General features: G+C 42.1%; 1 protein-coding gene across 4 annotated transcripts in view; it reads left to right on the top strand.

The window, feature by feature from the left end:
* The window catches only part of MTMR14 (myotubularin related protein 14), a 65,017-nt gene extending 53,881 nt beyond the window's left edge, over positions 1–11,136 (top strand). For all 4 annotated transcript variants that reach the window (XM_063426745.1, XM_063426743.1, XM_063426744.1 and 1 more), the window contains one exon: positions 7,516–11,136. In XM_063426745.1, the coding sequence (XP_063282815.1) occupies positions 7,516–7,696 (181 nt within the window). In that variant the 3' untranslated portion in view covers positions 7,697–11,136. The remainder of the gene's footprint in view (positions 1–7,515) is intronic.
* The last annotated feature ends 14,321 nt before the right edge of the window (positions 11,137–25,457 follow it).

Below are 25,457 nucleotides of genomic sequence, written 5' to 3'. Positions count from 1 at the left end.
CTCCTGAAACTATCTAACGAGTTTCTTTCGGATGCCTCTGATGAGACACTACCTTTATCTGCCAGAATCATGGGCTTGTCCTCAGTGGCCAGAAGAGCCCTATGGCTAAGAACATGGACAGCAGATTCAGCCTTGTGTGAACTACCCTTCGAGAGGAACAAGCTTTTCGGTACTCCTTTGGAAGACATTATTAGGCAAATGTCTGAAACAAGGAAGGCTCTACCTTAGGATTCGAGACCTCAAAAATATAAAAGATATCAGATCAGGGGTCAACGTTCCTTTTTGTTACCAAGGATGATTTCGTAGATCTCAGAAACAAGGTGAAACTGGCAGTCGATGGTCTAGACAGGATCTAAAAATGTTGCCGCCAAGAGGGTAGGAGGACGTCTTTGTTTCTTCGCTCACGAATGGAAAAAGATAACGTCAAACTGTTGGATTCTAAGAACCATTTCAGAAGGTTACAGAATCAAGTTTTCTGCAATACCACAACCATCATTCCTGCTGTCAAGTTATCCGTCGATAAAGAAATCGGAGGCACTCCTGGCAGAATCTCTTATACTTTTACGCATGGATGTGGTAGAGAAGGTACCTAAACAATGGGCATTTTTAGGGCTTTTATTCTCGCCTGTTCTTGGTGCAAAAACCAGACGGATTCTTCCGGCCTATCCTAGACCTCAAGTAGGTCAACACTTGCATACCGTATCAAAAATTTTGTATGTAAAATATTCTGTCTGTCACTCTCTCACCCTTCAAAAGGGGGAATTCATGGCAAAATTAGACCTGAAAGATGCCTACCTCCATGTACCGGTATCAGAGTCCTCCCGGAAGTTCCTCAGATTTGCAGTCTTAACGGGAAGACGAAGAATTCTCCACTTTCAGTTCAAGGCGCTACCCTTTGGCCTGTCATCAGCTCCTCGCATATTTACAAAAATCTTGGCTCCCATAGCAGCAGCTTTACGCCTGAGAGGTATTGCTATAGTTCTGTACCTGGACTATTGGTTCTTGAAAGCCCAATCAGTACAGCTACTAAGATCACACCTCGAGATTGGTATAAAAGTTTTTTAAAAGAACATGGTTGGCTCCTAAAGTTGATTCCTTCATTAAGTCTGGAATTCCTGGGACTTCGGGTAGACTCAAGGTCCCTGTCTCTTTTCCTTCCAAGGCCGAAACAAAGACGGATTTACAAAGCCGTTTCAGGTCTGCAGAAAAAATCAAGCTCCATCAGGGAAGCAATGAGTGTACTGGGACTCCTCACTTCTGCAATCACAGCAGTGGCTTGGGCAAAAGCGGAATTAAGACCATTATAATGGGACATTCTTTCTCAATTGTCAAGACAACAGGAGGATCTAGACTCTGCCTTTCACCTATCCAAAGTGGTGAGGAAACAACTGAATTGGTGGAAAGACAAAAACATTTCAAAAGGCATCTCACACAAAAAAATTGTATTACGGTAACCACAGATGCTTCCCAGACAGGTTAGGGCACCCATCTAGGTTCTCAGTTCTGTCAAGGTATTTGGAACAGGGAAGAGGCAATCGCTTCCTCTAACTTCAGAGAGTTGAAAGCGGTATGGAAGGCACTAGAGTCTTTCTGTCCAGTTATCACCAGTCGGGCAGTGAGGATCCAGTCAGACAACGCCACAACAGTGGCTTACGTAAATCACCAAGGAGGCACAAGGGTGAAAGCTCTGCAGGACCTATGCTTTCACATTATGTCTTGGGCCCAATCAAGACTTATTGCAATCTCGGCTACTCCTATCAGAGGGTCTCTGAACATAATCGCAGACAACCTCAGCAGGCGTCTTTGGTCTAAGGCAGACTGGTCCCTCTCAAATCAAGTTTTCTTGGAGTTGGTTACCCGCTTCGGCCTTCTGGATATCGACCTTATGGCCACGAGGAGAAACAGGAAAGTTCAGACTTTTGCTTTTCTCCAAGCACGAGATTGCCCAGACTTCTTAGATGGCCTATCGATCACTTGGAACCAGAACATGGGTTACATTTTCCCTCCGATAGCTATAATTCTAAGGATTGTTTAGAAGATAAGATAGGAGAAAGCAAGGATTCTAGCCATCCTACCCTTCTGGCCGAACAGAAGTTGGTTTTCAGTAGTGGAAAACATGACAATCTCACATTGGTCTCTCCCTATCTCTACCAACGTCATAAATCATGTGACTCTCTTCCCATAGAAACCCTGTAAATTTTCCACCTGACTGCATGGCTGCTGCAAGGTTAATCCTCCAAGAACAAGGTCTTTCAGACCATTTGTGTGACGTTCTTCTGTCTTCAGTCCGCTTGTCAACTGCAAGAATTTATTTTAGGATTTGGATGAAGTTCAGGACCTGGTGTTCCATTCAGGGTACGGATCCTGCCAGAGCATCAATCTATCTTTTTTGCAGGATGGTTTTGTAGCCGGCCTAGGGGTCTCTACACTCAAGTGCCAGATTTCAGCATTAAGTCACTTGTACAAACACAAAGATAAAGCACCGCGCTTACAGCAGCAGTAGCTTAGTATCCAACAGCTTAAAATACATAGTAAAAACAAAGGGAACGTTACCTGCGCTCTGGCCTAAATCCCCATGTGCATTTAAACAAAATGGAGGCTCTTTAGTTTTATTCCAATGGCCATTTGAATATATAAGCTCACCAGACACGTCAAGGCAATCTCACGTGTCTGGTGAGCTTATATATTCAAATGGCCATTGGAATAAAACTAAAGAGCCTCCATTTTGTTTAAATGCACATGGGGATTTAGGCCAGAGCACAGGTAACGTTCCCTTTGTTTTTATTAAGTCACTTGTGCTGGTTCGTGACATTGCCCCAGACTTGCTTATCTGCAGGTTTTTTTAAATCCGTACGTCTCAAGCGTCCTTCTCTCCTTTTCCTACCAGGCATTTGTCCTTGGTTCATCAAGCCCTTTGTGAACCACCGCTCCTGAATTTATTGTTTTTCATTAAGAAAAAGTAGTCCTGCACCCCAGGCCTTCGTTTTTGCCCAAGGTGGTTTCTAGTACATCTAAGAACCAACCTATTGTTCTGCCTTCCTTCTGCCAATCTCCTTCATCGGATCTTGAAAGAAAGGGGCATCTCCTTGATGTTAGAAGATCAATTTACCTTCAGAAAACACAAGGCTTTAGGACCTTGGATCATCTTTTTGTCTCCTTTCAGGGTGCTAACAAAGGTTGTACTGCCTCCAGGCCTTCTTTATCCAGATGGCTAACTGATACCATTAAGTTGGCTTATCAATCCAAAGGGGTTCCGTTTGGATTACCATTGAAGGCCCATTCCACTAGTGCTATGGCAACTTCCTGGCAGAAAAAGCAGCGGCCTCACTTGAAGACATCTGTAAAGCGGCTACTTGGTCTTCATTGCATACGTTTATTAAACATTATAGGCTGGACATTCTCATCCCCTGAAGCTGCTTTTGGGCGTAAGGTGCTACAGGCTGTAGCCTTCTAAGTTCCCACCCTCTACTCGTTTTGCAGGGATCTTCCTATATCCCACTAGTGAGTACTGCCACTATACATGAGAAAAAACAGTAATTTTACTTACCGTAAATTCCTTTTTTCTTAGTATAGTGGCAGGGGGTGGAAACTGTCTTTCTCTCCACTTTTATATGGATTAAATAACTTTTGCAGTATTCAGTCTCCATTTGGTTATTTTATGTTACTGGAGTTCTCCTCTAAGATACAGGTTATATAGGGACAGCAGGCGGGGCACGCAATTATCTTTCAAAAAAGGGGGAGTTTCTTGTCCAACCTAGAAGGAACATCCCACATGTGAGTACTGCCACTATTCTAAGAAAAAAGGAATTTACGGTAAGTAAAATTACTGTGTTTTTTTTGTGGCAATCACTTATGCCAGGCACACAGGGGAAATTCAAGCCTTGTCTTGTTCAGAAAATGTTTAGATCTTTAATCACGGTAAGGTGGTGTTACATCCAGAAACAGGGTTCTGTCTAAAATAAATCTCAGGCATTCTGCCATCATTTTGTCAGTCCCCTTCTCCTAAAGAAGCAAAACTTCACCTTCTGGACATCAAAAGAACACTGGAAATTTGGTTTCAGGACATCAAACCATCTATTTGTCAACTTCCACGATCCATATCTAGGTAAAGGCATCGAAACCTACCATTTACGGGTGATTGAATGACAAAATCAAGTTGGCATACAAAGTTAAGGGTCTCAAACTACCTCTTCCATGATGGTACACTCCCACCAGAGCTATAGCAACATTTTAGATGGCTAAAGCTTCAGCTTCTCAAGAAAGATATATTTAAAGCGCCCATGTGGTCATCATTGAATACATTTATAAGACACTACAGGCTAGACCTCTTTTTCTTCCTCAGAAGCTGGTTTCTGGCATAAGATGCTATTGGCGGCCATTTCATGATTTTTTCCTGCCCATCTGGTATCTTGCCATATCCCACAAAAAATGGCATTATGCGGTGGAAAAAAAAAACCTTCCTTCCTTTATGATTGCTATAAAATGTTTATATTTTTGCAGCATTTGGTCCACATGTGGTTTCTTGCGGTTACTGGGCTGCTCATTATGGGACAACCTTTTAAAGGTATGAGAGCAGGGGAAAGAACCCAATTATTTTAATTTTATTTCTCTGAATACTTGTCAACCATGATTAAGAACATCCCACAGGTACTGTCATTATACCAAGGAAAAAAATTATTTATGGTAAGTCAAAATTCTGTTTTATGATCAAAACCATGTCTGAGGTGGGTTCTATGTGTAGCCCTTGATTCTATGAATTATCTGCATATCCGGTGAGACTGAGGTTAATAGGGAACCAGAGATCTGGTTCCAGTGTCTGTTTTTTGGTGCCATCCAAGGGTTTACATGAGAAAATACTGTTCCTTAAGGATGAACCTAGGTGTAAGTGTTTTAGTTACAGACCAGATCTAAAATGGAGATCCAGATCTCCATTTTAGGCCAACAGTCAGGTGGTCAGTCTGTGTATCACTAGTCTAAAATTCCAGATGGATAAAATAAAATCGTTCCTCAAGAGTACATTAAGACAACTAAAAACGATAATGCAGGTGTATTGTTGGTCTTGTATCTGAACAATTGGCTTTTGAAAGCCAACTCCCGTACCAAGGAACCCCTGAGATCTTTAAGTCGTCTGATACCAGCACAGCAAGGCATGATATTGGGACTACGTCAAGAGCCTTAAAAGTGCATGCTAGATCAAAACTGAGCCCTAATCTGGCAGAGGTAGAAAACACTTTGATCCACTATGGCCTGTTCATGCAATCTTCTGAGACCGCTGTCTCTTTGGTACATTCCACACTTCAGAAAAAACAAGGATAAATTGTATGGCTTTGTCAGATGTCATCAACACATCAAGTAAACTGACATCAGCAAACTGCATAAACCAGCAAAGATCATAACTTGGCAATCAAACACTTCGATTCAGCCACACCTGTCCTAAACTGATCTGTTTTCCAACACATTAGAGGTTGTACATTTCTCCTACCTTACTCGTTCTGAAATGGCAAGACACTATTGAATCATGGGCAGTGTGTTAAAAAAACAAACAAAAAAACAAACAAACTCCTTTTCGGTTCCAGTTGATGGCCTGAAGGCTGAAATAAAGAATTTGGAAACCATGCCACATTCTGACAACAAAAAAAATGTCTACATATGTTAAAAACAATGGATTAAAAGATATCCTCCTATTAATGTGTAGTTTGAGACCCTCTGTATCTAAGAAGTCCAAAATCTAGTCGACTGAAGAGTGCTCAGAAATATGCAATAGAGTACAAATCGCTTGGCTGCTCTTCAAAACCAGTCCCTTTTAAGAACATCCAGAGGTATGTAGGTTGTCTATCTAGAATTCTCCTCAGTTTGACCTTTAGGATTTAAACCTGACTTTTCAGCACTAACTGGATTTTTTTAAATTTTGAAACCGTACTTGTTTAAACAAAAGAGGGTTTTGAACATCAAAGTTTGTTAATTTCTCTGTCTTGTCAAAGCCACTTGAGCCACTCTTAGGATGACTGTTGCCAAGTTCTTGTACTTTATTTTTCAGTCAAAACACACTGCAGCCACTTATAGATTTACTCCCCATTGAATAATCCCTTCTGAAATTAATGGGTTCACACACAAAAATTAAGGAACACTCTGTGTGTAATTGGATTGAAGTTGTTATGGTGCAAGGAAGTGCCCGGGTATCCGCTTACCTCAAACAGTTTAAAACTCTTAAAGTGACACTATAGTCACCAGAACAACTACAGCTTAATGTGGGGACACCTCCAAGTGGCCACTCCTCCACTACTGGAGGTGCTTCCTGACTCAGGGCTGCACAGTAGGCAGCCTTGCCGTTTAGCGTCCCCACGCTCTGCATGGAGACGCTGAATTTTCCTCATAGAGGTGCATTGATTCAATGCATCTCTGAGGAGGTGCTGATTTGGCCCTGCCCGTGTGCAGATTTTAGCCAATTCAATACTTTCCCTATGGGAAAGCATTGGATTGGCTAAAAATCAGCCGTTTTGATGTCACAAAGGGGTCGGAGCCAGCGCCGGCAGACCTGCACAGCACTTTTTTTTTTTTTATTATTATTATTATTATTATCATAGGGGAGTTAAGGGGGGGTGAGCAAGCCACTGAAATGGTGGGTTTAGTACTATAGGGTCAGGAATACTTGTTTGTGTTTCTGCCCCTATTGTGTTCCTTTAAGAACCCCGAAGTGTTGAATCAAGCAACCGATCGCTCTGCTTAATTCAACACTTTAGAGGTAATTTGTTTAAGGTGGCATTCGGTATCTCCTCGCACCGTAACTTAATTTTGATGAAATTATGGTGCATGTGGGGTCCCATTAAGGAAACACAAACTTAAATGAAGTCATGCAGCAACTGTAGTAAAATTTAAATAAGACAATGTGGGTGTCTCAGTCAGTGTCAAATCGGTGAGTACGTGTGTGTTTCTGTCAGTGATTGTGTTTGTTTAGGTGACCAGTTTTGCCTTAAATATGTGCAGTAAAGAAGAAAGGACCACAGGCACTCCAAATTGAAACCGTATGCAGATTTATTAGGAAAAAATGCAACGCCAAGCAACGTTTCGACCAACAAAGGTCTTTTTCAAGCTTTGAAAAAGCAGCTTGAAAAAGACCTTTGTTGGTCGAAACGTTGCTTGGCGTTGCATTTTTTCCTAATAAATCTGCATACGGTTTCAATTTGGAGTGCCTGTGGTCCTTTCTTCTTTCGTGTATAATTCTGGGATTGCTGGTCCTGATCCGGAGCACCCTTGGCCGCTGGGATTGAGTGCGGTTCCCACCATCTACTTTGCGTTAAATATGTGCAGTGTCCCTGATGTAAATTTTGTAAAGAATTGGCAGTTAGTGGTGTCATTGTAATCCTTCTACTATTCTGATGTCCATAAACCAATTTTAGTTTGTGTGAGTCCAGATTGTTAAAGGCTCATATTTACAATAATTTTGTTTTGTCTTATCTCTTGGTTGTATATAATCTTCTATAACTGAAATCTGTAACTTTCTTCTATTTTGTGCAGTCCCCCACCCCAGACTGAGCGAGCTTTCCGTCTAGAGGCTGTGAGATCCATCTTCCTGTCTGCCTACAATACCACCATAAGCCAGAAATCCTCATCCCAGAGCCCGTCTGGAGCAATCGGTGGCCTTTTGGAACAATTTGCACGTGGCGTAGGACTTAGAGGACCCAGCACAATAGTGTGACACAGACTGTTACACTGAGTTGAGGACCCTGGAATCTATAAGCCATATGTAAAGTTAATGTTCACAATCTAGAAGCCATACAGAGACGACCCCCTCTATCTGAACATCCTTCCATCACATTGGACATAATTTGTATATCTTCTCTTTGAATTACTGTGCTGCTATAGGTCACTTCTGTTCAGCAAGGTGCTCTGCTGCTGGGAATGTTAAAGTCTGACTTCTTGTTAAACAGATCTGAGCATAAAGATCAAAGGGGAATGTTAAGGGCTGACACTGAATTTTATTTATTTTATTTTACCCTTTTTTTTTTTTTTAAACCTACCACATCAACTTCTGCAATTTATCTCACAACCCACATATGCCAGTCTTGTGTATTAGAGAATGGTAACCACTTCTTGTCCCCACCAATCATTCCACTGTTTGCATTGGTTTGGTTTATTTTATTGTAGTGCAACTCTTATCCTGCATAACCATCATTGCATTGAAATGAAATTGGTTATTTATCCCCAGTAGCCTTTGAAGGCTAAATCAGTTGCCTATATCCAGGGATCAGGGATGCTTTAAAGTAAGACATCAAGCACCATATCCACTACAGCACCTTGTAGTGGTTGTAACACCAAGAGCGTCTTTCTCCCTCCCAGGGTAAATAGCGAAACCATCTGACAGCTTACCTGATTTCTGCCACAGTCTCCTCTTCCAGGAGAGCCGGAGACTCTCTGCATTCGGCTAAGCAGAGTGGAGCTGCAGGGTTTAGCTCACTGGCTGAGGGTGATCAGCTGACGCTCTCAGCCAATGAGCCGAGTCAAGCACTTCAGGACTTTGCTCAGGGAAGTTAATGTATGCTCCATGTAGAAGCTTCCAATTCTCACTGATGCTATGAGTGATGCCAGGCTATCCTTAATTTATCAAACTGTTTTGACTACTTATCCTGAGAGTGGTTATGGTGCTTCGAATATTCCTTTTAAAAAAAATATCAAGACCTTGCACTGAAAATATCCTGACCCCTGCAGCCATATAGCCGCTGTTTCCTTAATAAAACAAGTTTGTGTTTTTTTTTGTTTTTTTTTTAAACTAGAGCTCCCATTTGCCTTTGACAGTTTGGCTGATAGCAATGTAAGTTGTGGTCTGACCACAAGCAGTTTGCCTGTTCCTGTTTTTTTAATAGATGACATAACTTTGTTTTTTTTTCATTTTGAAGTTGACCGAGATGTACTGTTATCACTGTTAACAAGTGATTATAAAGTCGCTACTCTATCTAAACTAGGATATAAAGTAAGGATGGCCAAAAGACAAAACCTATTTTACAGATGGCAAAGCAAGAGTTGTTCTAGTTCTGCAACCACTGGCGTTTACCTTTTTGACCACCCCTGATATAATTTACTGCAATATTCTCTACATACTAAAAACAGCTTATTTGTAAACCTTTTCAGATCTTCATGGCATACATAGCTCCGAAACCTAGTTTCTTTTAGTTTCTCTATTTTTGGGTTCATATGACCATGTATATATTTCCTTTGTATCACTTTTGGCTTTTACCATGCCAAAATACATGTTGAATGTGATATACTCCATAGAGAAGAAACATGTATCACATTGAGCTGCCTAAAAATGAAGATCAAAAACTGCTTTGCTTTCCTGTTTTTTGAGGGAATACTCCAAGCTCCATAAACAGTACAGCTTGATGTAGTGGTTATGGTGCCAAGAAGGCCCTGGCATCCTCCCAAACTAAGAAGTCATTCTATTGGAAACACTTCTACAAATTTCTTGGATCCTGCTAAACACCACCAGCAGGGCTGAGTGCTTTCAGACCCTGAGACTGGTGCTTTATTGGGCCGTGCCCGCTTGGGGAGACATCTGGCTTCTCTTACTGGAGGAGCAAGATGCAGTGTGTCAAACTATACTAAAATGTGAAGGGCATTTTTGGCACCATAACTACTACAAACGGCTGTAGTGGTTATGTTGTATGGAGTCTTCCTGTAAAACACCGGGAAACAGGAATGTTGCAGTAAATGCTTTATTCCTCAGTTTGGTAATGTAGATTATATGTACCCCATAGGAATATTAACAGAGAATTTATTTTTTTTATCTTTTTCGAGTCCTTTCATTCTTCTAATGTAATTTAATATAATCTGAATCTCTACATTGCTATATGGAACAAAGTTTGATTACAATGAGAAAAGTGAACGTATCGTACTTTCAAAAGGGATTTACTCGGGACAGTCACTCTCACCACTGTGCCCTTAGTAGTGCAACAGATCTAAATGCCCTAGGTCACTGAAGGATTGTGCTGTTAGATTTTGCTAATATGATTTTTTATTTTTTTTATGTTGCCTAATTACTGGATTATGAACTCAATCACTTTTTTCTGTTTCACAATCTTCGCAATCCTTTTTATAAATCTGTAAGAAGCAATCTATTAAGCTGTGAAATAATCACTTTTCGTCTTTTACCTCACTTTATCTTTTGTTTAGATGGAAATATCAGAAAATCTACTTTTTGCAGCTCATTGTTTTCAGCTACTTGCAACAGTATTCGATACACCATTTAAGTGCATATGCCGATGTGCTTTAAAGGCTTATTTTGAGGGTCAGTGCTTTTTATGGAGGTACCAAACCCCAAATTAAATAGGTTCAACATAATAAGCTTATTCAAACAATTATAATGTTAACTGAAGCAAGAAATTAACCATGTCTCTGCTAGAAGCGAAAATTGGTAATCTACATTGAAAATTATGGTGGCTAATAGACATTTGTTTTTTGTTTTTTTTGTTTTTTTTATCTGGTGCCTAACTCTTTAAATCCTAAATTAATATTGAGCCATACTATAAAGTACTCAGTAACTCTATCTGTTTTAATAAATTATATATAGGACAAAATAAAAGTAAGCAGTACAGTAAAAACATTGACACCATCCTATTTTAAAATTGACCCACTGTTCACGGATGTCATGCATAGTCTTTGCATGACATCCGTATATATACATTTGGCCGACTTGCTCTGTCATGCTTTAATGAGGGTGTCTGTCAGTCATTGAACTGTGCAGAATGGTTGATGTAGATCATTATGAGACCAGCAGACCAATGGCATAGCTCCTAGACCCTGATGCTGAACAGAAAGTGCTTCTGGGAAGAGTCTACTGCTCAACTGTTGAACATTAAATTGTTCAATTTTATAAATGAAGATTGCATTTTTTTTGCATGACTGTTTACATGACTTTTACTTTGTTTTATATAAGCAATTTAATTTGGAAAAAAAAAAAAATACTAGTGTTCCTTTAAGGATTGATTCATTAGAAGTCATTAACATTGTATACATTTTATGGCCACCATTGTTAAAGTAAAAGGTCTGGTTGCTGGAAACCCATATGCTTATGATGGGTAATATCAAAAGATGATATTGGTTATCTCTTGACTCGAGTTGTACAATTTTAAATCATTTGTTTTTTTTATAACCAATCCTGAATAAAGTTGTTTTTAAAAAAAAAAAAAAAATGTTTTTATTTATATTTAAACCATTAAGCCTACTGATCTGAGATATTGTTAAACTAAATAGATTTCTTCACTAAACGGTAAATGTTGGAGAACTGAAAACCCCATTGCTGCTACATTTGCTATTCAGGTCTTCAATACACTACTTTTCTGTGTTTAGTGCATAACATCTAGTGTATGTATCCAAAGTATAAACAACCTTCACCACAAAACTATATCGTATGGGGGATTAGGAAAAAGTAATGAAGCAATACTTCTCTAAAACCAACTTCCCAGGTAGTAATCCCTTGAATATATAAATTACAAAGAGCGAGAGTGGGATGCAGCTGTAAACATCTAGAAATAAAAAAGATAGAAAGTATAGCGTAATACAGTATATAAATATTTGCGCTGTGATGTAATACTCACAGGAGTATAGTAGATTTATGCTCCAACGGTGCCTCCCCCGATAGATATATTTCCAAAGTGTAGTTTATTTTGCGTCTCTGTAGGAGACTTCCCTACAGAAGGTGGTCTGGGTCTTGCTGGAAGAACTACTTAACGATCGCTTGAATAGGATTCTAGGTTTATAACTGTAGCAGCTATAATGTTAGGAGTGTCCTACTTCCTCTATCGTAAGTGGTCAAACTGTTCTACAAGCGTTTGACTTCTCCGTCTCTAATGATGGGAGGCTCCTGTTGGCTCTTCTGAGCAAAGCACGGCTACCGTATTAGGTGAAGGTGTTGACCACGTACAATGAGTAAAGCCCTGCACAGCTAGGCTTCGCTCAGAGCTTCTGGTGGAAAATATTTGACATGGGGAGGTTAAAAAAAATAAAAAAATCTATTAAAAAATAAAATAAATCCTTCAGACTTTGTGTATACATGGGCAAAGTTTTGTGACAAAACAAAACCGTACAACCACAAACCCAGACATGCTCTGGGATAGATAAACGTGCCCTGTGCAAGGACAAATTTATCTTTATTATAAATAGAGATACAAACAGAAAAATAATTTATTAGTTCATTGACCTTATTAATAGATGGTACTGCCACATAAATATATTATTCATTTAAAGTAGTCAAACGAATAAACCACTATAGCACAGATCTAATATCATTTAAAATGAAGTGGTGACTAAAGGACCTATTTAAGATCCCTAGACATCACAATAAAGTGAATCATTTTAATCACTACTTTTTAGTGCAGTGAAGGTGAGAATAAAATCTTGTAGTTTTGGCATTTACAAATGAATAACTGTGATTGTCAAAATACTATTGCCATTACACTGTGCTGTGGTAGTTATAGTGATTGGAGTTCCCCTTTAAATAATATCAACATAAAGCAGTTTTGTGTATAATTACTGGGATATGCCATCAGGTAGGACTAAGGAAAACTGTGCGTGTGCATGCAATGCTCTGTATTAAAAATTGGGTCAACACTCTGCAGGAAGTGCTGCAAGTGTGTTATGTTAATGGGTTTTACTTTGACAAGAATAATTGCAGCACGTTTTACTGGTCCATGATGTGTCTGTGCGTATGGATGCAGGGATGTATTTTTCTCAAGTGTCTGTTTGCAGGATTGTTTTTGTGTGGAGGGTCAGAGTGTGAATAAATAGGTTTTATTGCACCCTAACCCTTCTTCACATGACACAAGTCCACTCTCCACTTCCTAATAGTTGCCTATTCTCCTCCCTGCTCAGTACTAGTAGCCTACTCCCTCCCTTGCTCCGTAGCGGTAGCCATTTCTTTCCCTCTCCTGCTTAGTAACCGTATCCAATTTGCTCCATTGCCCAGTACTAGTAGCACAATGTATATCTCTCCTGTGCATTTTAGAATTCTCCCACTTACTTTGTATGGAATTAATTGTTGATTCTTCTCATGTTCCTATTGATATTAACCCCTTAGTAACCAGGCCCCTTTTCAATTTTCTTACCATTTAGCACCAGGGCTGTTTTTACATTTCTGCTGTTTGTGTTTAGCTTTCCTCTTACTCATTTACTGTACCCAGACATTATATACAGTTTTTCTCGCCATTAAATGGTCTTTCTAAAGATACCATTATTTTCATTATATCATATAATTTACTCTAAATATTTTTTATAAAATATGATGAAAAAAATAATTAAAAAAAAACACCTTTTCGGACTTTGATCCCCAAAATCTGATGTGCATCTACAACCACCAAAATATACCTGTGCTAAATAGTTTCTACATTTTGTCCTGAGTTTAGAAATACCCAATGTTAACATGTTCTTAGCTTTTTTTTTTTTTTTTGGAAAGTTATAGTGCTAGAAGTACAAGTAGGACATTGTTGTTTCAAAATATATAATAAAAATTATGAACGCTAACTTTGGCCAGTCTTTGTGGCTACTAAAAAAGACTGAACATATACCCCATTTGCAATACCTTGGGTTGTCTTCTTTTGCAACTGGTATGCCATCAAGGGTGTAATTCTCATTCCTGGGCTGCCATACGCTCACAAAGGCAACATAACAAATTTGGCAAATGTCATTGTGGAAAAAATGGAAAATCAAGCCTTATATTTGACCCTGTAACCTGTAAATAGGTGGTACTGTTCTACTCGGGAGACTTCGCTGAACACAAATATTAGTGTTTCAAAACCGTAAAACGTATCACAACAATTATACCATCAGTGAAAGTGCTGTTTGTGTGTTGAAAATGCAAACATTTTTCCCTTTTAACGGACTATAGTCACTGTGATAAGTTTTACTGTTTTGAAACCCTAATATTTGTGTTCAGCGAAGTCTACCGAGTAAAACAGTACCCCCTATGTACAGGTTTTAGGGTGTCTTGGAAAGTTACAGGGTTAAATATAGTGCTAGTGAATTAAATTCTCTGGACTTTCGGCCTGGGTTTTCAGGCAGGTCCCCCAAATTGCAAGCAATAAAATCACTTATGTAAAAATATTACATAAATATGCACGTCTATTATATAAATATGCACGTATATGATATAGATATATATCTATCAAAATACAGTTGGAATAAATTGCATATAATCTTTAAAACATTTTTTATTTTTACTTTTTTTTAAACTTAATTTTAATGAATTATTTATTGTTTATAATATATATTATATGTGTGTAAGTGTATTTTTATATTAATATATCTATATATAATAAATGGAGAAGATCGTTTGCCCGCGGGGGAACGGCGGCAATCTAGTAAGTAATAAGTTAATTTGCAGGACCTCTGACATATCCTAATTACTCATCTGATCGAGGGTTGGTTTGGGCTCCACCGACTTCAACAAACGAGAGAAACTTATTGCCATGCGCGGCAATAGCTGCCATAGGAGATCTATGGGGTTTTGGGCGACGCTAGATGTCCTCATGCATAGCGTGAAGGCGTCCAGCGTCTGTTGGGCAACTATAAGTCACCTAACTACCAGACAGCCACTAAAGGAACTTCCAGGTTGACAGCCACTAGAAGAGGATTTAGCCCTAGTAGGTAATTATTACAGTTTCTTAAAAACTGCAATAATTGCTTTCGCAGGGTTAATTGACATGGAATTATGCTGAAGTGGTCTGGCTGCATATACTGTCCCTTTACTGTCCTCTTCCTGTTGCTTGCCTTACATCTGGCAGCGGTGACTGTATAGGGGTGTGAGTGGAGCTGCATGGAATGTACTCTGTGTTGTACCATTCAGTGCAGACTTAAGTCAGCATGCACAATCTGTCAACACTGGGAGGATCCCACTTACATTGCCATAATACAGACCAGGACAGACCAGTGCTGTCTTGTTGGGGGCTGGCAGCAAGCTGTTACATACCTTTGTAGCAGCTCCGGTCAGGTCCCAGTGTAAATCTTGCGACACCCGCGGCCGTCAGAGCGTTGCCATGGGTTACCGTGGCAACGCTCTGCGCAGCACGCCAACCGCGAGATTTACACTGGGAGGTGAAGGGAGCTGACCGGAGCTGCTACAAAGGTATGTAACAGCTTGCCACCGGCTCCCCCTCTGCACAGCCCATGCCACTGGACCACCAGGGATTAAGATAGCCCCCCCTCCCTGACCAGGTAACAAGCAGGGAGGGGGGACAAAAATAAATATTAAATAATAAAATAAATATATATATTAAAATAAATCTATAATGCAGAGTGTGTGTTTGTATGAGTGTGTGTATAAAATGCAGTGTGTTTGTATGAGTGTGTATATAATGCACACACTCTGCATTATATACACACACTCATACAAACACACACTCTGCATTATATACAGGATTATGTTCCAGGATCTTACCTAGGTAAAATCTGACAAAATTATAAAAATCGCAGAATTTCATAGCCCCAAGTTTTACCCTCGACTTATCCACGAGGCATAGCATATTTCACAATTGTTGGTCACAAAACTGCACTCGCCTTATACTTTAGATCGACTTATACACAAGTATATATGGTATTAAATGTATGTAAGATTTTTTGGGGGGCGTTTGTATACTAAATAGTGATTTATTTTATTTGGGCAGTGGAGTGTCGCTTTAAATTGAAATTCACTTTGAATTCCCAAAAATTCTCCCTTTAATGAAACACCCTGATTTTGTCACGGGTGAGTGTTAGTAGGCCTCAGGAGTTTCACTTGAATGCTCACTTTTGTGTTAAAAGGAACACTCCGGACACGTAAAGCACTTGCTGTAGCCGTGACTGTGTAGACAAGGAGCAGAGCAGACCTGTGAGTAAGTCTCGCCTCTGACAGTATCTAGATGGACAGAAACATAGACATTAAGAAATAATGTGCTCGGACATGTCAGTCAATGTAGAATTAACAGGGCATTAGTAGAGCCTTCTTTCTACATAGTATCACTACTAGCCTGCACACCACAGACCTGGCTGTGACACTGGGATTTCAAAAGACTCGATCAGTGATATTTGGAAAAGATAGTAACAGTGGGGAAGGTAGTGACCCTAGAATAAGAGAAAGAGATGGGGGCAAAAGAACAGATGGCATGTTCAATATGGGCATCATGTGAATGAAAACCCAAAATGCTGTAAATATGTGGTGGTGAGACCATTTTTGTTCCTGGCTAGTATCCTAAGACTTGAAATTTTGACCCAGTTACCTGGCACTGGAGTTTCCCTTTAATAAACAGTGCTAAATTCTTTCTAACCGAGGACAACCCCAGACTCCCACTTATTGGCAGGTTGATGGGTGGTTGTTTTGGGTGCTACCCATGTCCATCCACTTTATCTTCAGAATGGGACCATGGTCAATATGTACCAACCACTGATGATCTAGCAGGCCAGGGATGTTGCTTCATTAAGCCTCTTCCCAATTCCATTGCTTAATATAGCTCTTGGCACATCATACTTACTTACTTACAGACAGACAAGTACAGGCGTACACAGACAAGCATATACACAATGAAAAAAACAATCAAAGCTTTTCACCAAATTGGGAAGGTAAAGAATTTGCACATTTGAGGCCAACTTAGCTGAACTTGAAATCTAGCTTATTTAGCTAATTTTAAATATTTTCAGACATTTCTCATTTTTTTTGCTTTTTGCACAGCTGGTAATATAATGTAATATTTCAACCTTACAGAGACCTCTTACGAATTTTCAATATGTGCTGCTGAAGAACAAATATATTGGTCTGAATAAATTTGCTGTAAACATGTTATGTTTCCAGAATTGTATAAAATCCCCATACACTGTCTACGGATATTGTCAGTTTTGAAAGTACTATTGCTATCATTACAAGGGCCTTGAAGAACATCTTTAATTGAGTGGTTTAAAGATCCTTTGGGACGACGCTGAATAAATAAGTATATTTTAGACATGAGAAATGCCAATTATTTAATAATCCACCGCTTATTCTGCAAACTCAACAGTGATATTAGACTCTGTAACCTAGAATTTGACAGTTCGGAGGGCTTGATTAGTCTCTCTTCCTCCTGGATGTTTAAATGGAATTTGACACATACCCACTATTTATTAAAGTCCTTGCACTGTAGGCGTTTTAAGAAGGTACCTAATGCCATCCCAGTACACTATGGAACATTTTGAGACTGGGGAACAAGGCGGTGACATAGCCTGCCCTGCAGAATAAGAGGAAGTTCCAACCAAATATTGTGGGAAAGAATACCCTTGAATGGGACATAGCTAAATTCCACTCTCATACTTATCAGTGAAGACGGGTTTGATCCAGTGATTAGCTATTGGGCGTAAGAGAGATTTCTTTTTTTTTTCCCATAAAAAATCTGTCATTTCTTTTTTTCCTTCAAAATTATTGGATGCTAGTTCTACATTTTATACATTGCCAGATAACTCCCCTTCCATGCTCCCTGCAAGGTTACTGGTTGATAGGAACAGAGATGCACCGTAAACATGACCAAGCCTGCGATTTCACATAATATTTAGGGTTCTCTTGACTATAATGTGAATACGATTTTCGGTTAGCTAGATTTATTACTAACTTTCATTTTAAACCCCATCTTCATGCCTGGTGTTCTGTAGTAGATTAATGCTAGATTGGGCTTTAATAGAGTGAGTTGCACACCTTCCAACATTGGGCAGTATGGACTGTTGCCTGTAATGGGCAGGTTCCCCGGAAAGGGGCCCCTAACCTGGAAGACAATGCAGAGTGTGCACGCTGTGCTCCCTGGGGTCTCCAGATGTGGAACACCAGAGAAGAAAATCAGGACAGTGGGTAGGCCTGGAGTTGCAGTAATGAATATGGGGAATAATAAGTGCTTAAGATGCATCTTATGTCCGATAGAAGTTAACGATATTCTCATTTTGACATTACAGCATGAAAATGAGCCTCCATGGTTACAGGGACTCTGGAGACACTGCCCACTGTAGTGATTCTGGTGGCAGGAATGTTGTGGCACTCCTCCCCCTTTTGAAAGTAGTAAAACCATTATAGAATGGTTTGATTTGTTACCTGAGGTCTGCTGGGTGCCGCTTCCCGACCCCACTATAGCACCAGTGAGAGCTTGAAGCTGTCTGCTGAGCTAACTGCCTGCCCAGCAGTGTAGGAATTGGCTGAGAGCACTTCCCTGCATTGCATGGATTAGCTCAAGAGAGCCAACAAGCTCCTAAATACCAGCTTTCAGCATTTCTGGCTGCTAAGAGGAAACAAGTAGTGGTGAGCAGCAGACACCAGGTAATTTTTTGGAGAGCTCTACCCATGCTCCATAGTGGTCTGCTGGGAGCCGTGAACCTGCTCTTTAATAGGCCGGCATGTGGAACATATGGCCTGCACAAGGCCAGACTGGGCCAAAAATGTGTAATTTAACCCCTTAAGGACACATGACGTGTGTGCCACGTCATGATTCCCTTTTATTCCAGAAGTTTGGTCCTTAAGGGGTTAAAGGGGTGGGGTTTGGTCAGAAAGGGGTGTACTGTGTCTTCATCAATGCCATGCACACTTCCCAAAGTGAGAATGTCTGTTTGATGCCCCTCCAGGGTAGCTATACAGAGTACCGTTGAAATGCCCTATGTTTGTTTAGTGCAAGCAAAATTAATAACATACTTGTGACATGTTTCTGGTGTCCCCACAGGAATATCAGAGGACAAAAGAGGGACAGGACTGGGAGAGAGTGTTGTGCGTATGTTTGGGGAGGTTGCTTGTGAATTTGCATGCATTTGGATGCTGCTTGTAAGATTCCATGTTTGGGGGAAGGCCGTTTGTGGAGTTGTGTGTGATCGACTGGCTGTGGCACTGTCTATGCTATATGTGGGGAGGCTGTTTGTGAGATTTTTTGTGTGGAGAGGTAGCTGCATATGAGGGCGCTGTTTGTTGAGTTGTGTGATGCGGTCTGCATGTGGGATTGTGAATGGAGCTGTTTGTAGTGTAGTATATGGGGGAGATATGGGCTATGGTGGTGAGATAGGGCTGTGATGGTGAAATAAGGGCTATGACAGGGATAACAGATTGGGGATAGGGGCAGTGATGTAGCAGAGGGGATAAGGGTTGTAATGGGGTATTTTGGGGCAGTGGAGGTATAGGTAAAATATATGGACTTTTTTTTATATTAAAAACAAAACAAAAAAACAACTAAACTAAAAATGATTTCACTCTCCTGGAGACTTACCTTTGACCAGAGAGGGGGAAATCCTGATCATGGGTAGTCTGGTGGGAGAATCAACATATCTGCACAATATCAGAGCGCTGCCATGGTAACACGCAGCAACACTCTGGTACAGTAGAAGAATGGAGACCAAGTTCTCCTTTCTCCCCCTCAGCATCCAGGCAGCCTGGCCGGTAAGAGAAATCATTGATCCAAAAAAAAAAAGGAATAAATAAAACGCACAAAAAGTTTTTTTGAAAAAGTGGACTTCTTTTCCATAAAATAAAAACTCTGTAGGTAAACTTAATAGAATGCAACTCCTGTTTCTGCTTCTATTTCCAGCAGAAAATTGACTGGCAGGTATTGTCAAGCACAGAAGTCCTGAAAAGAGATGTCGCGAACATAAAATTTTCCGTTCGCGAACGTCGAACGCAAATTTCTGCAAATGTTCACGAACGGGCGAACCGGGCGAGCCGCTGTAGACTTCAATAGGCAGGCGAATTTTAAAACCCACAGGGACTCTTTCTGGCCACAATAGTGATGGAAAAGTTGTTTCAAGGGGACTAACACCTGGACTGTGACATGCTGGAGGGGGATCCATGGCAAAACTCCCATGGAAAATTACATAGTTGATACAGAGTCTGGTTTTAGTCCATAAAGGGCATAAATCACCTAACATTCCTAAATTGTTTGGAATAACGTGCTTTAAAACATCAGGTATGATGTTGTATCGATCAGGTAGTGTAAGGGTTACGCCCGCTTCACAGTGACAGACCAAACTCCCCGTTTAACGCACCGCAAACAACCGCAAACGGTCTATTTGCACAACCGCAAACTCCCCATTTGCACAAGGTTGGATACCAAGCTAGCCATGTCCTGTTCCTTGTCCTCACTGATGTCATTGAAGGTCTCTTCCTCCACCCAGCCACGTACAACACCAAGGGCCCCGAAAGGTGACAACAAGCCCCCTGGGATGCCTGCTGTGTTTGGTCTTCCACCTCCTCAAAGCCACCTTCCTCCTCTGACTCCTCTTCTTCAGACTCCTCTCTCTGCATTGCCTCTCTCTGCGTTATTATAAGGTGTGTTAAGTAGTACTATTCTTATCAGTTTAGTCCCTGTTACGTCCCCTATCAGGGGATGTGTATATGGCATCGATTTTAGGAACTGGGAGATGGAAAAAGATGCTTGGTTGGTCCTCCTACTTCAAATTTGGGGCACTGCGCGTGTAATCTAATGTGCCACCAGATAGGAGTGGTGTGTTAAGTAGTACTATTCTTATCAGTTTAATCCCTGTTACGTCCCCCTCATCAGGCCTTTTTTAGTCGAATGTATCGCCCACTGTCAGTCCCTTCGGGATCCATCCCTCATTCATCTTAATAAAGGTGAGGTAATCTAGACTTTTTTTACCTAGGCGACTTCTCTTCTCAGTGACAATACCTCCTGCTGCACTGAAGGTCCTTTCTGACAGGACACTTGAAGCGGGGCAGGCCAGAAGTTCTATCGCAAATTGGGATAGCTCAGGCCCCAGGTCAAGCCTGCACACCCAGTAGTCAAGGGGTTCATCGCTCCTCAGAGTGTCGATATCTGCAGTTAAGGCGAGGTAGTCTGCTACCTGTCGGTCAAGTCGTTCTCTGAGGGTGGACCCAGAAGGGCTGTGGCGATGTGTAGGACTTAAAAAGCTCCGCATGTCCTACATCAACAACACGTCTGTAAAGCGTCCTGTCCTGGCCGACGTGGTCGTGGGAGGAGGAGGAGGATGACTTTCACCTCTTCCCCTGTTAGATTGCCGTTGTGCTGTGACATCACCCTTATACGCTGTGTAAAGCATAATTTTTAATTTATTTTGGAACTGCCGCATCCTTTCTGACTTGCGGTAATTCGGTAACATTTCAGGCACTTTCTGCTTATACCGGGGGTGTAGTAGCGTGGACACCCAGTACAGGTCATTCTCCTTCAGCCTTTTCATACGAGGGTCCCTAAACAGGCACGACAGCATGAAAGACCCCATTTGCACAAGGTTGGATGCCGAGCTACTCATGTCCCGTTCCTCGTCCTCAGTGATCTCACTGAAGGTATGTTCTTCCGCCCAGCCATGTACAACACCACGGGTACCAGGTAGGTGACAACGAGCACCCTGGGATGCCTGTTGTGGTTGGTCTTCCTCCTCCTCCTCAAAGCCACATTCCTCCTCTGACTCCTCTTCCTCACAATCCTCTTCCAGCGTTGCCGTAGGTCCAGCAAGCGATGCTGATAAGGCTGTTTCTGGTGGTGATGGTGACCACAACTTTTCCTCTTCCTCTTCACGCTCATCTACGGCCTAATCCAGCACTCTTCGCAGGGCACGGTCCAGGAAGAAAACAAATGGTATGATGTCGCTGATGGTGCCTTCGGTCCGACTGACTAGGTTTGTCACCTCCTCAAAAGGATGCATGAGCCTACAGGCATTGCGCATGAGCGTCCAGTAACGTGGCAAATAAATTCCCAGCGCCGCAGAGGCTGTTCTAGCACCCCCATCATACAAATAGTCGTTAACGGCTTTTTCTTGTTGGAGCAGGCGGTCGAACATTCGGAGTGTTGAATTCCAACGTGTTGGGCTGTCGCAAATCAAGCGCCTCACTGGCATGTTGTTTCGCCACTGGATATCTGAAAAGTGCGCCATGGCCGCGTAGGAACGCCTGAAATGGCCACACACCTTCCTGGCCTGCTTCAGGACGTCCTGTAAGCCTGGGTACTTATGCACAAAGCGTTGTACGATCAGATTACACACATGTGCCATGCACGGCACATGTGTCAACTAGCCCAAATTCAATGCCGCCAACAAATTTCTTCCGTTGTCACAAACCACTTTGCCGATCTCCAGTTGGTGCGGAGTCAGCCACTGATCCACCTGTGCGTTCATGGCGGACAGGAGTCCTGGTCCGGTGTGACTCTCTGCTTTCAGGCAAGTCAACCCCGAGACGGCGTGACACTGCCGTATCCGGGATGTGGAATAGTACCTGGGAGCTGGGGGGGTGCCGTTGATGTGGAGCAAGACGCAGCAGCAGAAGAGGACTCAGCCGAGGAGGTTATGGAAGAGGATGGAGTAGGAGGAGTAGAGGAGGTGGCAGCAGGCCTGCCTGCAAGTCGTGGCGGTGTCACCAACTCCTCTGCAGATCCACGCATTCCATGCTTGGCAGCCGTCAGCAGGTTTACCCAATGCGCAGTGTAGGTGATATACCTGCCCTGACCATGCTTTGCAGACCAGCTTTCAGTGGTCAGATGGACCCTTGCCCCAACACTGTGTGCCAGACATGCCATTACTTCCTTTTGCACAATCGAGTACAGGTTGGGGATTGCCTTTTGTGCAAAGAAATTTCATCCGGGTACCTTCCACTGCGGTGTCCCAATAGCTACAAATGTTTGGAACGCCTCAGACTCCACCAGCTTGTATGGTAAAAGCTGGCGGGCTAAGAGTTCAGACAAGCCAGCTGTCAGATGCCGGGCAAGGGGGTGACTTTGTGACATTGGCTTCTTACGCTCAAACATGTCCTTGACAGATACCTGACTGTGGGCAGATGAGCGGGAACTGCTCAAGGCGAGAGACGGAGTGGCGGATGGTTGAGAGGAGGCAAGGAGGACAGCAGTAGTTGACGTGGCTGAAGATGCTGGACCAGGAGGAGGATGGCGGCTTTGAGTTTGTGTGCTGCTTGTACTCATGTGTTGATCCCATAGGTGTTTGTGATGTGCGATCATGTGCCTTCGCAAAGCAGTTGTACCTAGGTGGGTGTTGAACTTCCCACGACTCAGTTTCTTTTGGAACAGATTGCAAATGGCATCGCATCGCTGTCAGAGGCAGACACACAAAAAAATGCCACACTGCTGAGCTCTGCAATGACGGCATTCTGTTGGTGGCAACAGCATGCGTTGATTGGCGTGCTGTCTGGCTGACCCCGGGTGCCGATGCATGCTGTCTGACTGTGCCACTAGCTCCTTGCGACGACCTCCCCCTGCTTCCAACTCGTCTCCTCCTCCTCTCTGTCTCCCCATCTGAACTTTCCCCCTGTTCTTCTTCTCTTCTAGCGGGCACCCACGTGACATCCACGGACGCATCGTCATCATCAACCGCTTCACTTGTATCTGACAACTCAGCAAAGGAAGCAGCAGCGGGTACAACATCATCATCATCATCATCACACCGTACGTCCATGTGTGTAATGCTGCCTGACTGAGACATATCCCTGTTATCTACATCCTCTGGCAATAATGGTTGCGCATCACTCATTTCTTCCAGCTTATGTGTAAATAACTCCTCTGACAGATCAAGTGAAAGGGCTGTGGTGCTAGTGTTGGTGGTGGCGGCAGGCGGGCGAGTGGTAACTTGAGAGGTGCCCGAAGCTAAGCTGGAGGAGGATGGTGCGTCAAGGTTCCGAGCGGAAGCTGTAGAAGATTGGGTGTCCTGTGTTAGCCAGTCAACTATGTCCTCAGAACTTTTCGAGTTCAGGGTACGTGGCCTCTGAACACTGGGCATTATTCTAGGGCCAAAGGGAATCACAGCACCACGACCACGACGGCCCCTGCGGGGTGGCCTGCCTCTGCCTGTCATTTTTTTTTTCGATTAGTGGTACTATGCGTGCAAGCTACTGTGACAACAGATATGAGTGGCACTGTGCACTGGCAGAAGTTGGCAGAGTAGACGCTGTAGGCCTGACACACACGCTTGCAGACAACTAACTGCTATTCAATCTATTACAGTCAAAATTGTATATATATTTTTTTAAATGTACACTACTGTTACTCCAGATATGAGTTGCATTGGTGTGACACTGTGCCCTGGCAGGCCCTGAAACGCACACGTGTGAAGGAAACTGACTGCTATTATTTCACAGTCAAATTTCTAGTTTTTTTTTTTAAATGTACACTACTGTTACACCAGATATGAGTTGCACTGGTGTGACACTGTGCCCTGGCAGGCCCTGAAACGCACACACATGAAGGAAACTGACTGCTATTATATTACAGTCAAAAAAGTTATTTTTTTTTTTCTCAAATGCAAGCTATTGTGATATGAACTGAGTGGTGGCACAGGGCAAGTGGGCACAGTATACGCTGTGAGCCTGACGCACACGCGGGCAGGCAGGCAACTGCAATTAGATTACACAGGAAAAAAAAAAAGCAGACTGATGTTCTAGCCCTAAAAATGGCTTTTTGGGGTGCTGTCCTTACAGCAGAGATCAGATGAGTCCTTCAGGACTGTAGTGGATACTGAATACACTAGCCTAGCTATCGATTTCCCTATTAAATCAGCAGCAGCTACACTGTCCCTCCTCTCACTAAGAATGCAGCTTCCGAATGAATCTAAAATGGATGCTGTCCAGGAGGTGGGAGGGTCTGGGAGGGAGGGTATGCTGCTGATTGGCTGGAATGTGTCTGCTGACTGTGAGGTACAGGGTCAAAGTTTACTCAATGATGACGAATAGGGGGCGGACCGAACATCGCATATGTTCGCCCGCCGTGGCGAATGCAAACAAGCTATGTTCGCCAGGAACTATTCGCCAGCGAACTGTTCGGGACATCTCTAGTCCTGAAAGAACTTGTATTAACAGTGCCTAGAATATAAGCACAATAGTCAAGTCACGTGTGTTTTAAAGGAATCTTGTGGCCATGCACATGACGTCACTCGCACTCATGCCTAGCGCTCCTTACATACATTTACGTAGTGGAGCACTGATTGGCTGACGATCGGCCAGCTATGAACTTGTTGCAGCAGGCTGACAAAAAATATGGAAAATAACTTATGCAGTAGAAATTTTGATAATTTCTATTCATTATTTTTATTTTATTTTTTTCTAAATCCTTTCTGTGATTTTTTTTTTCTAAAATAAATTCCCAGTGACTTAAAATTGGGTTACTTTATATATTGACATCCCTTAAATTGTCAACTCACCACAACTCACTGCTTAGTAAGTACACCCTTGCCAGGTATGTTTTTGTTGGCCCGTTTTAGTTTCGGTCGGATGACTTTTTCTCGTCTCGGAGAATAGTATGATATGTGTGCTCCCAAATTGTATGGAAAAAACAGCTGACCTCATTAGCAGAACTGACATGGGGATAGTCATAGAGGCCAATAATTCTCCAGTGTCCTGACCCACTTTATTTAATTTATTCTCTGCTGGAAAGGTTCCCAGTCTGGGACCTGCTGCAAAGAGAGGTGTGTGGTTCAGTTGGAGAAAGAAGGCAGCTTTAATCTGATAAGCTTGTGGCAGAATTTTTATAGTGCACATT

Source organism: Pelobates fuscus, chromosome 7 (assembly GCF_036172605.1).
Source record: "Pelobates fuscus isolate aPelFus1 chromosome 7, aPelFus1.pri, whole genome shotgun sequence".
Taxonomy (NCBI): Eukaryota; Metazoa; Chordata; class Amphibia; order Anura; family Pelobatidae; genus Pelobates; species Pelobates fuscus.
Note: the sequence above shows the minus strand (reverse complement) of the source record. Positions and strands in the feature narration are given on the sequence as shown.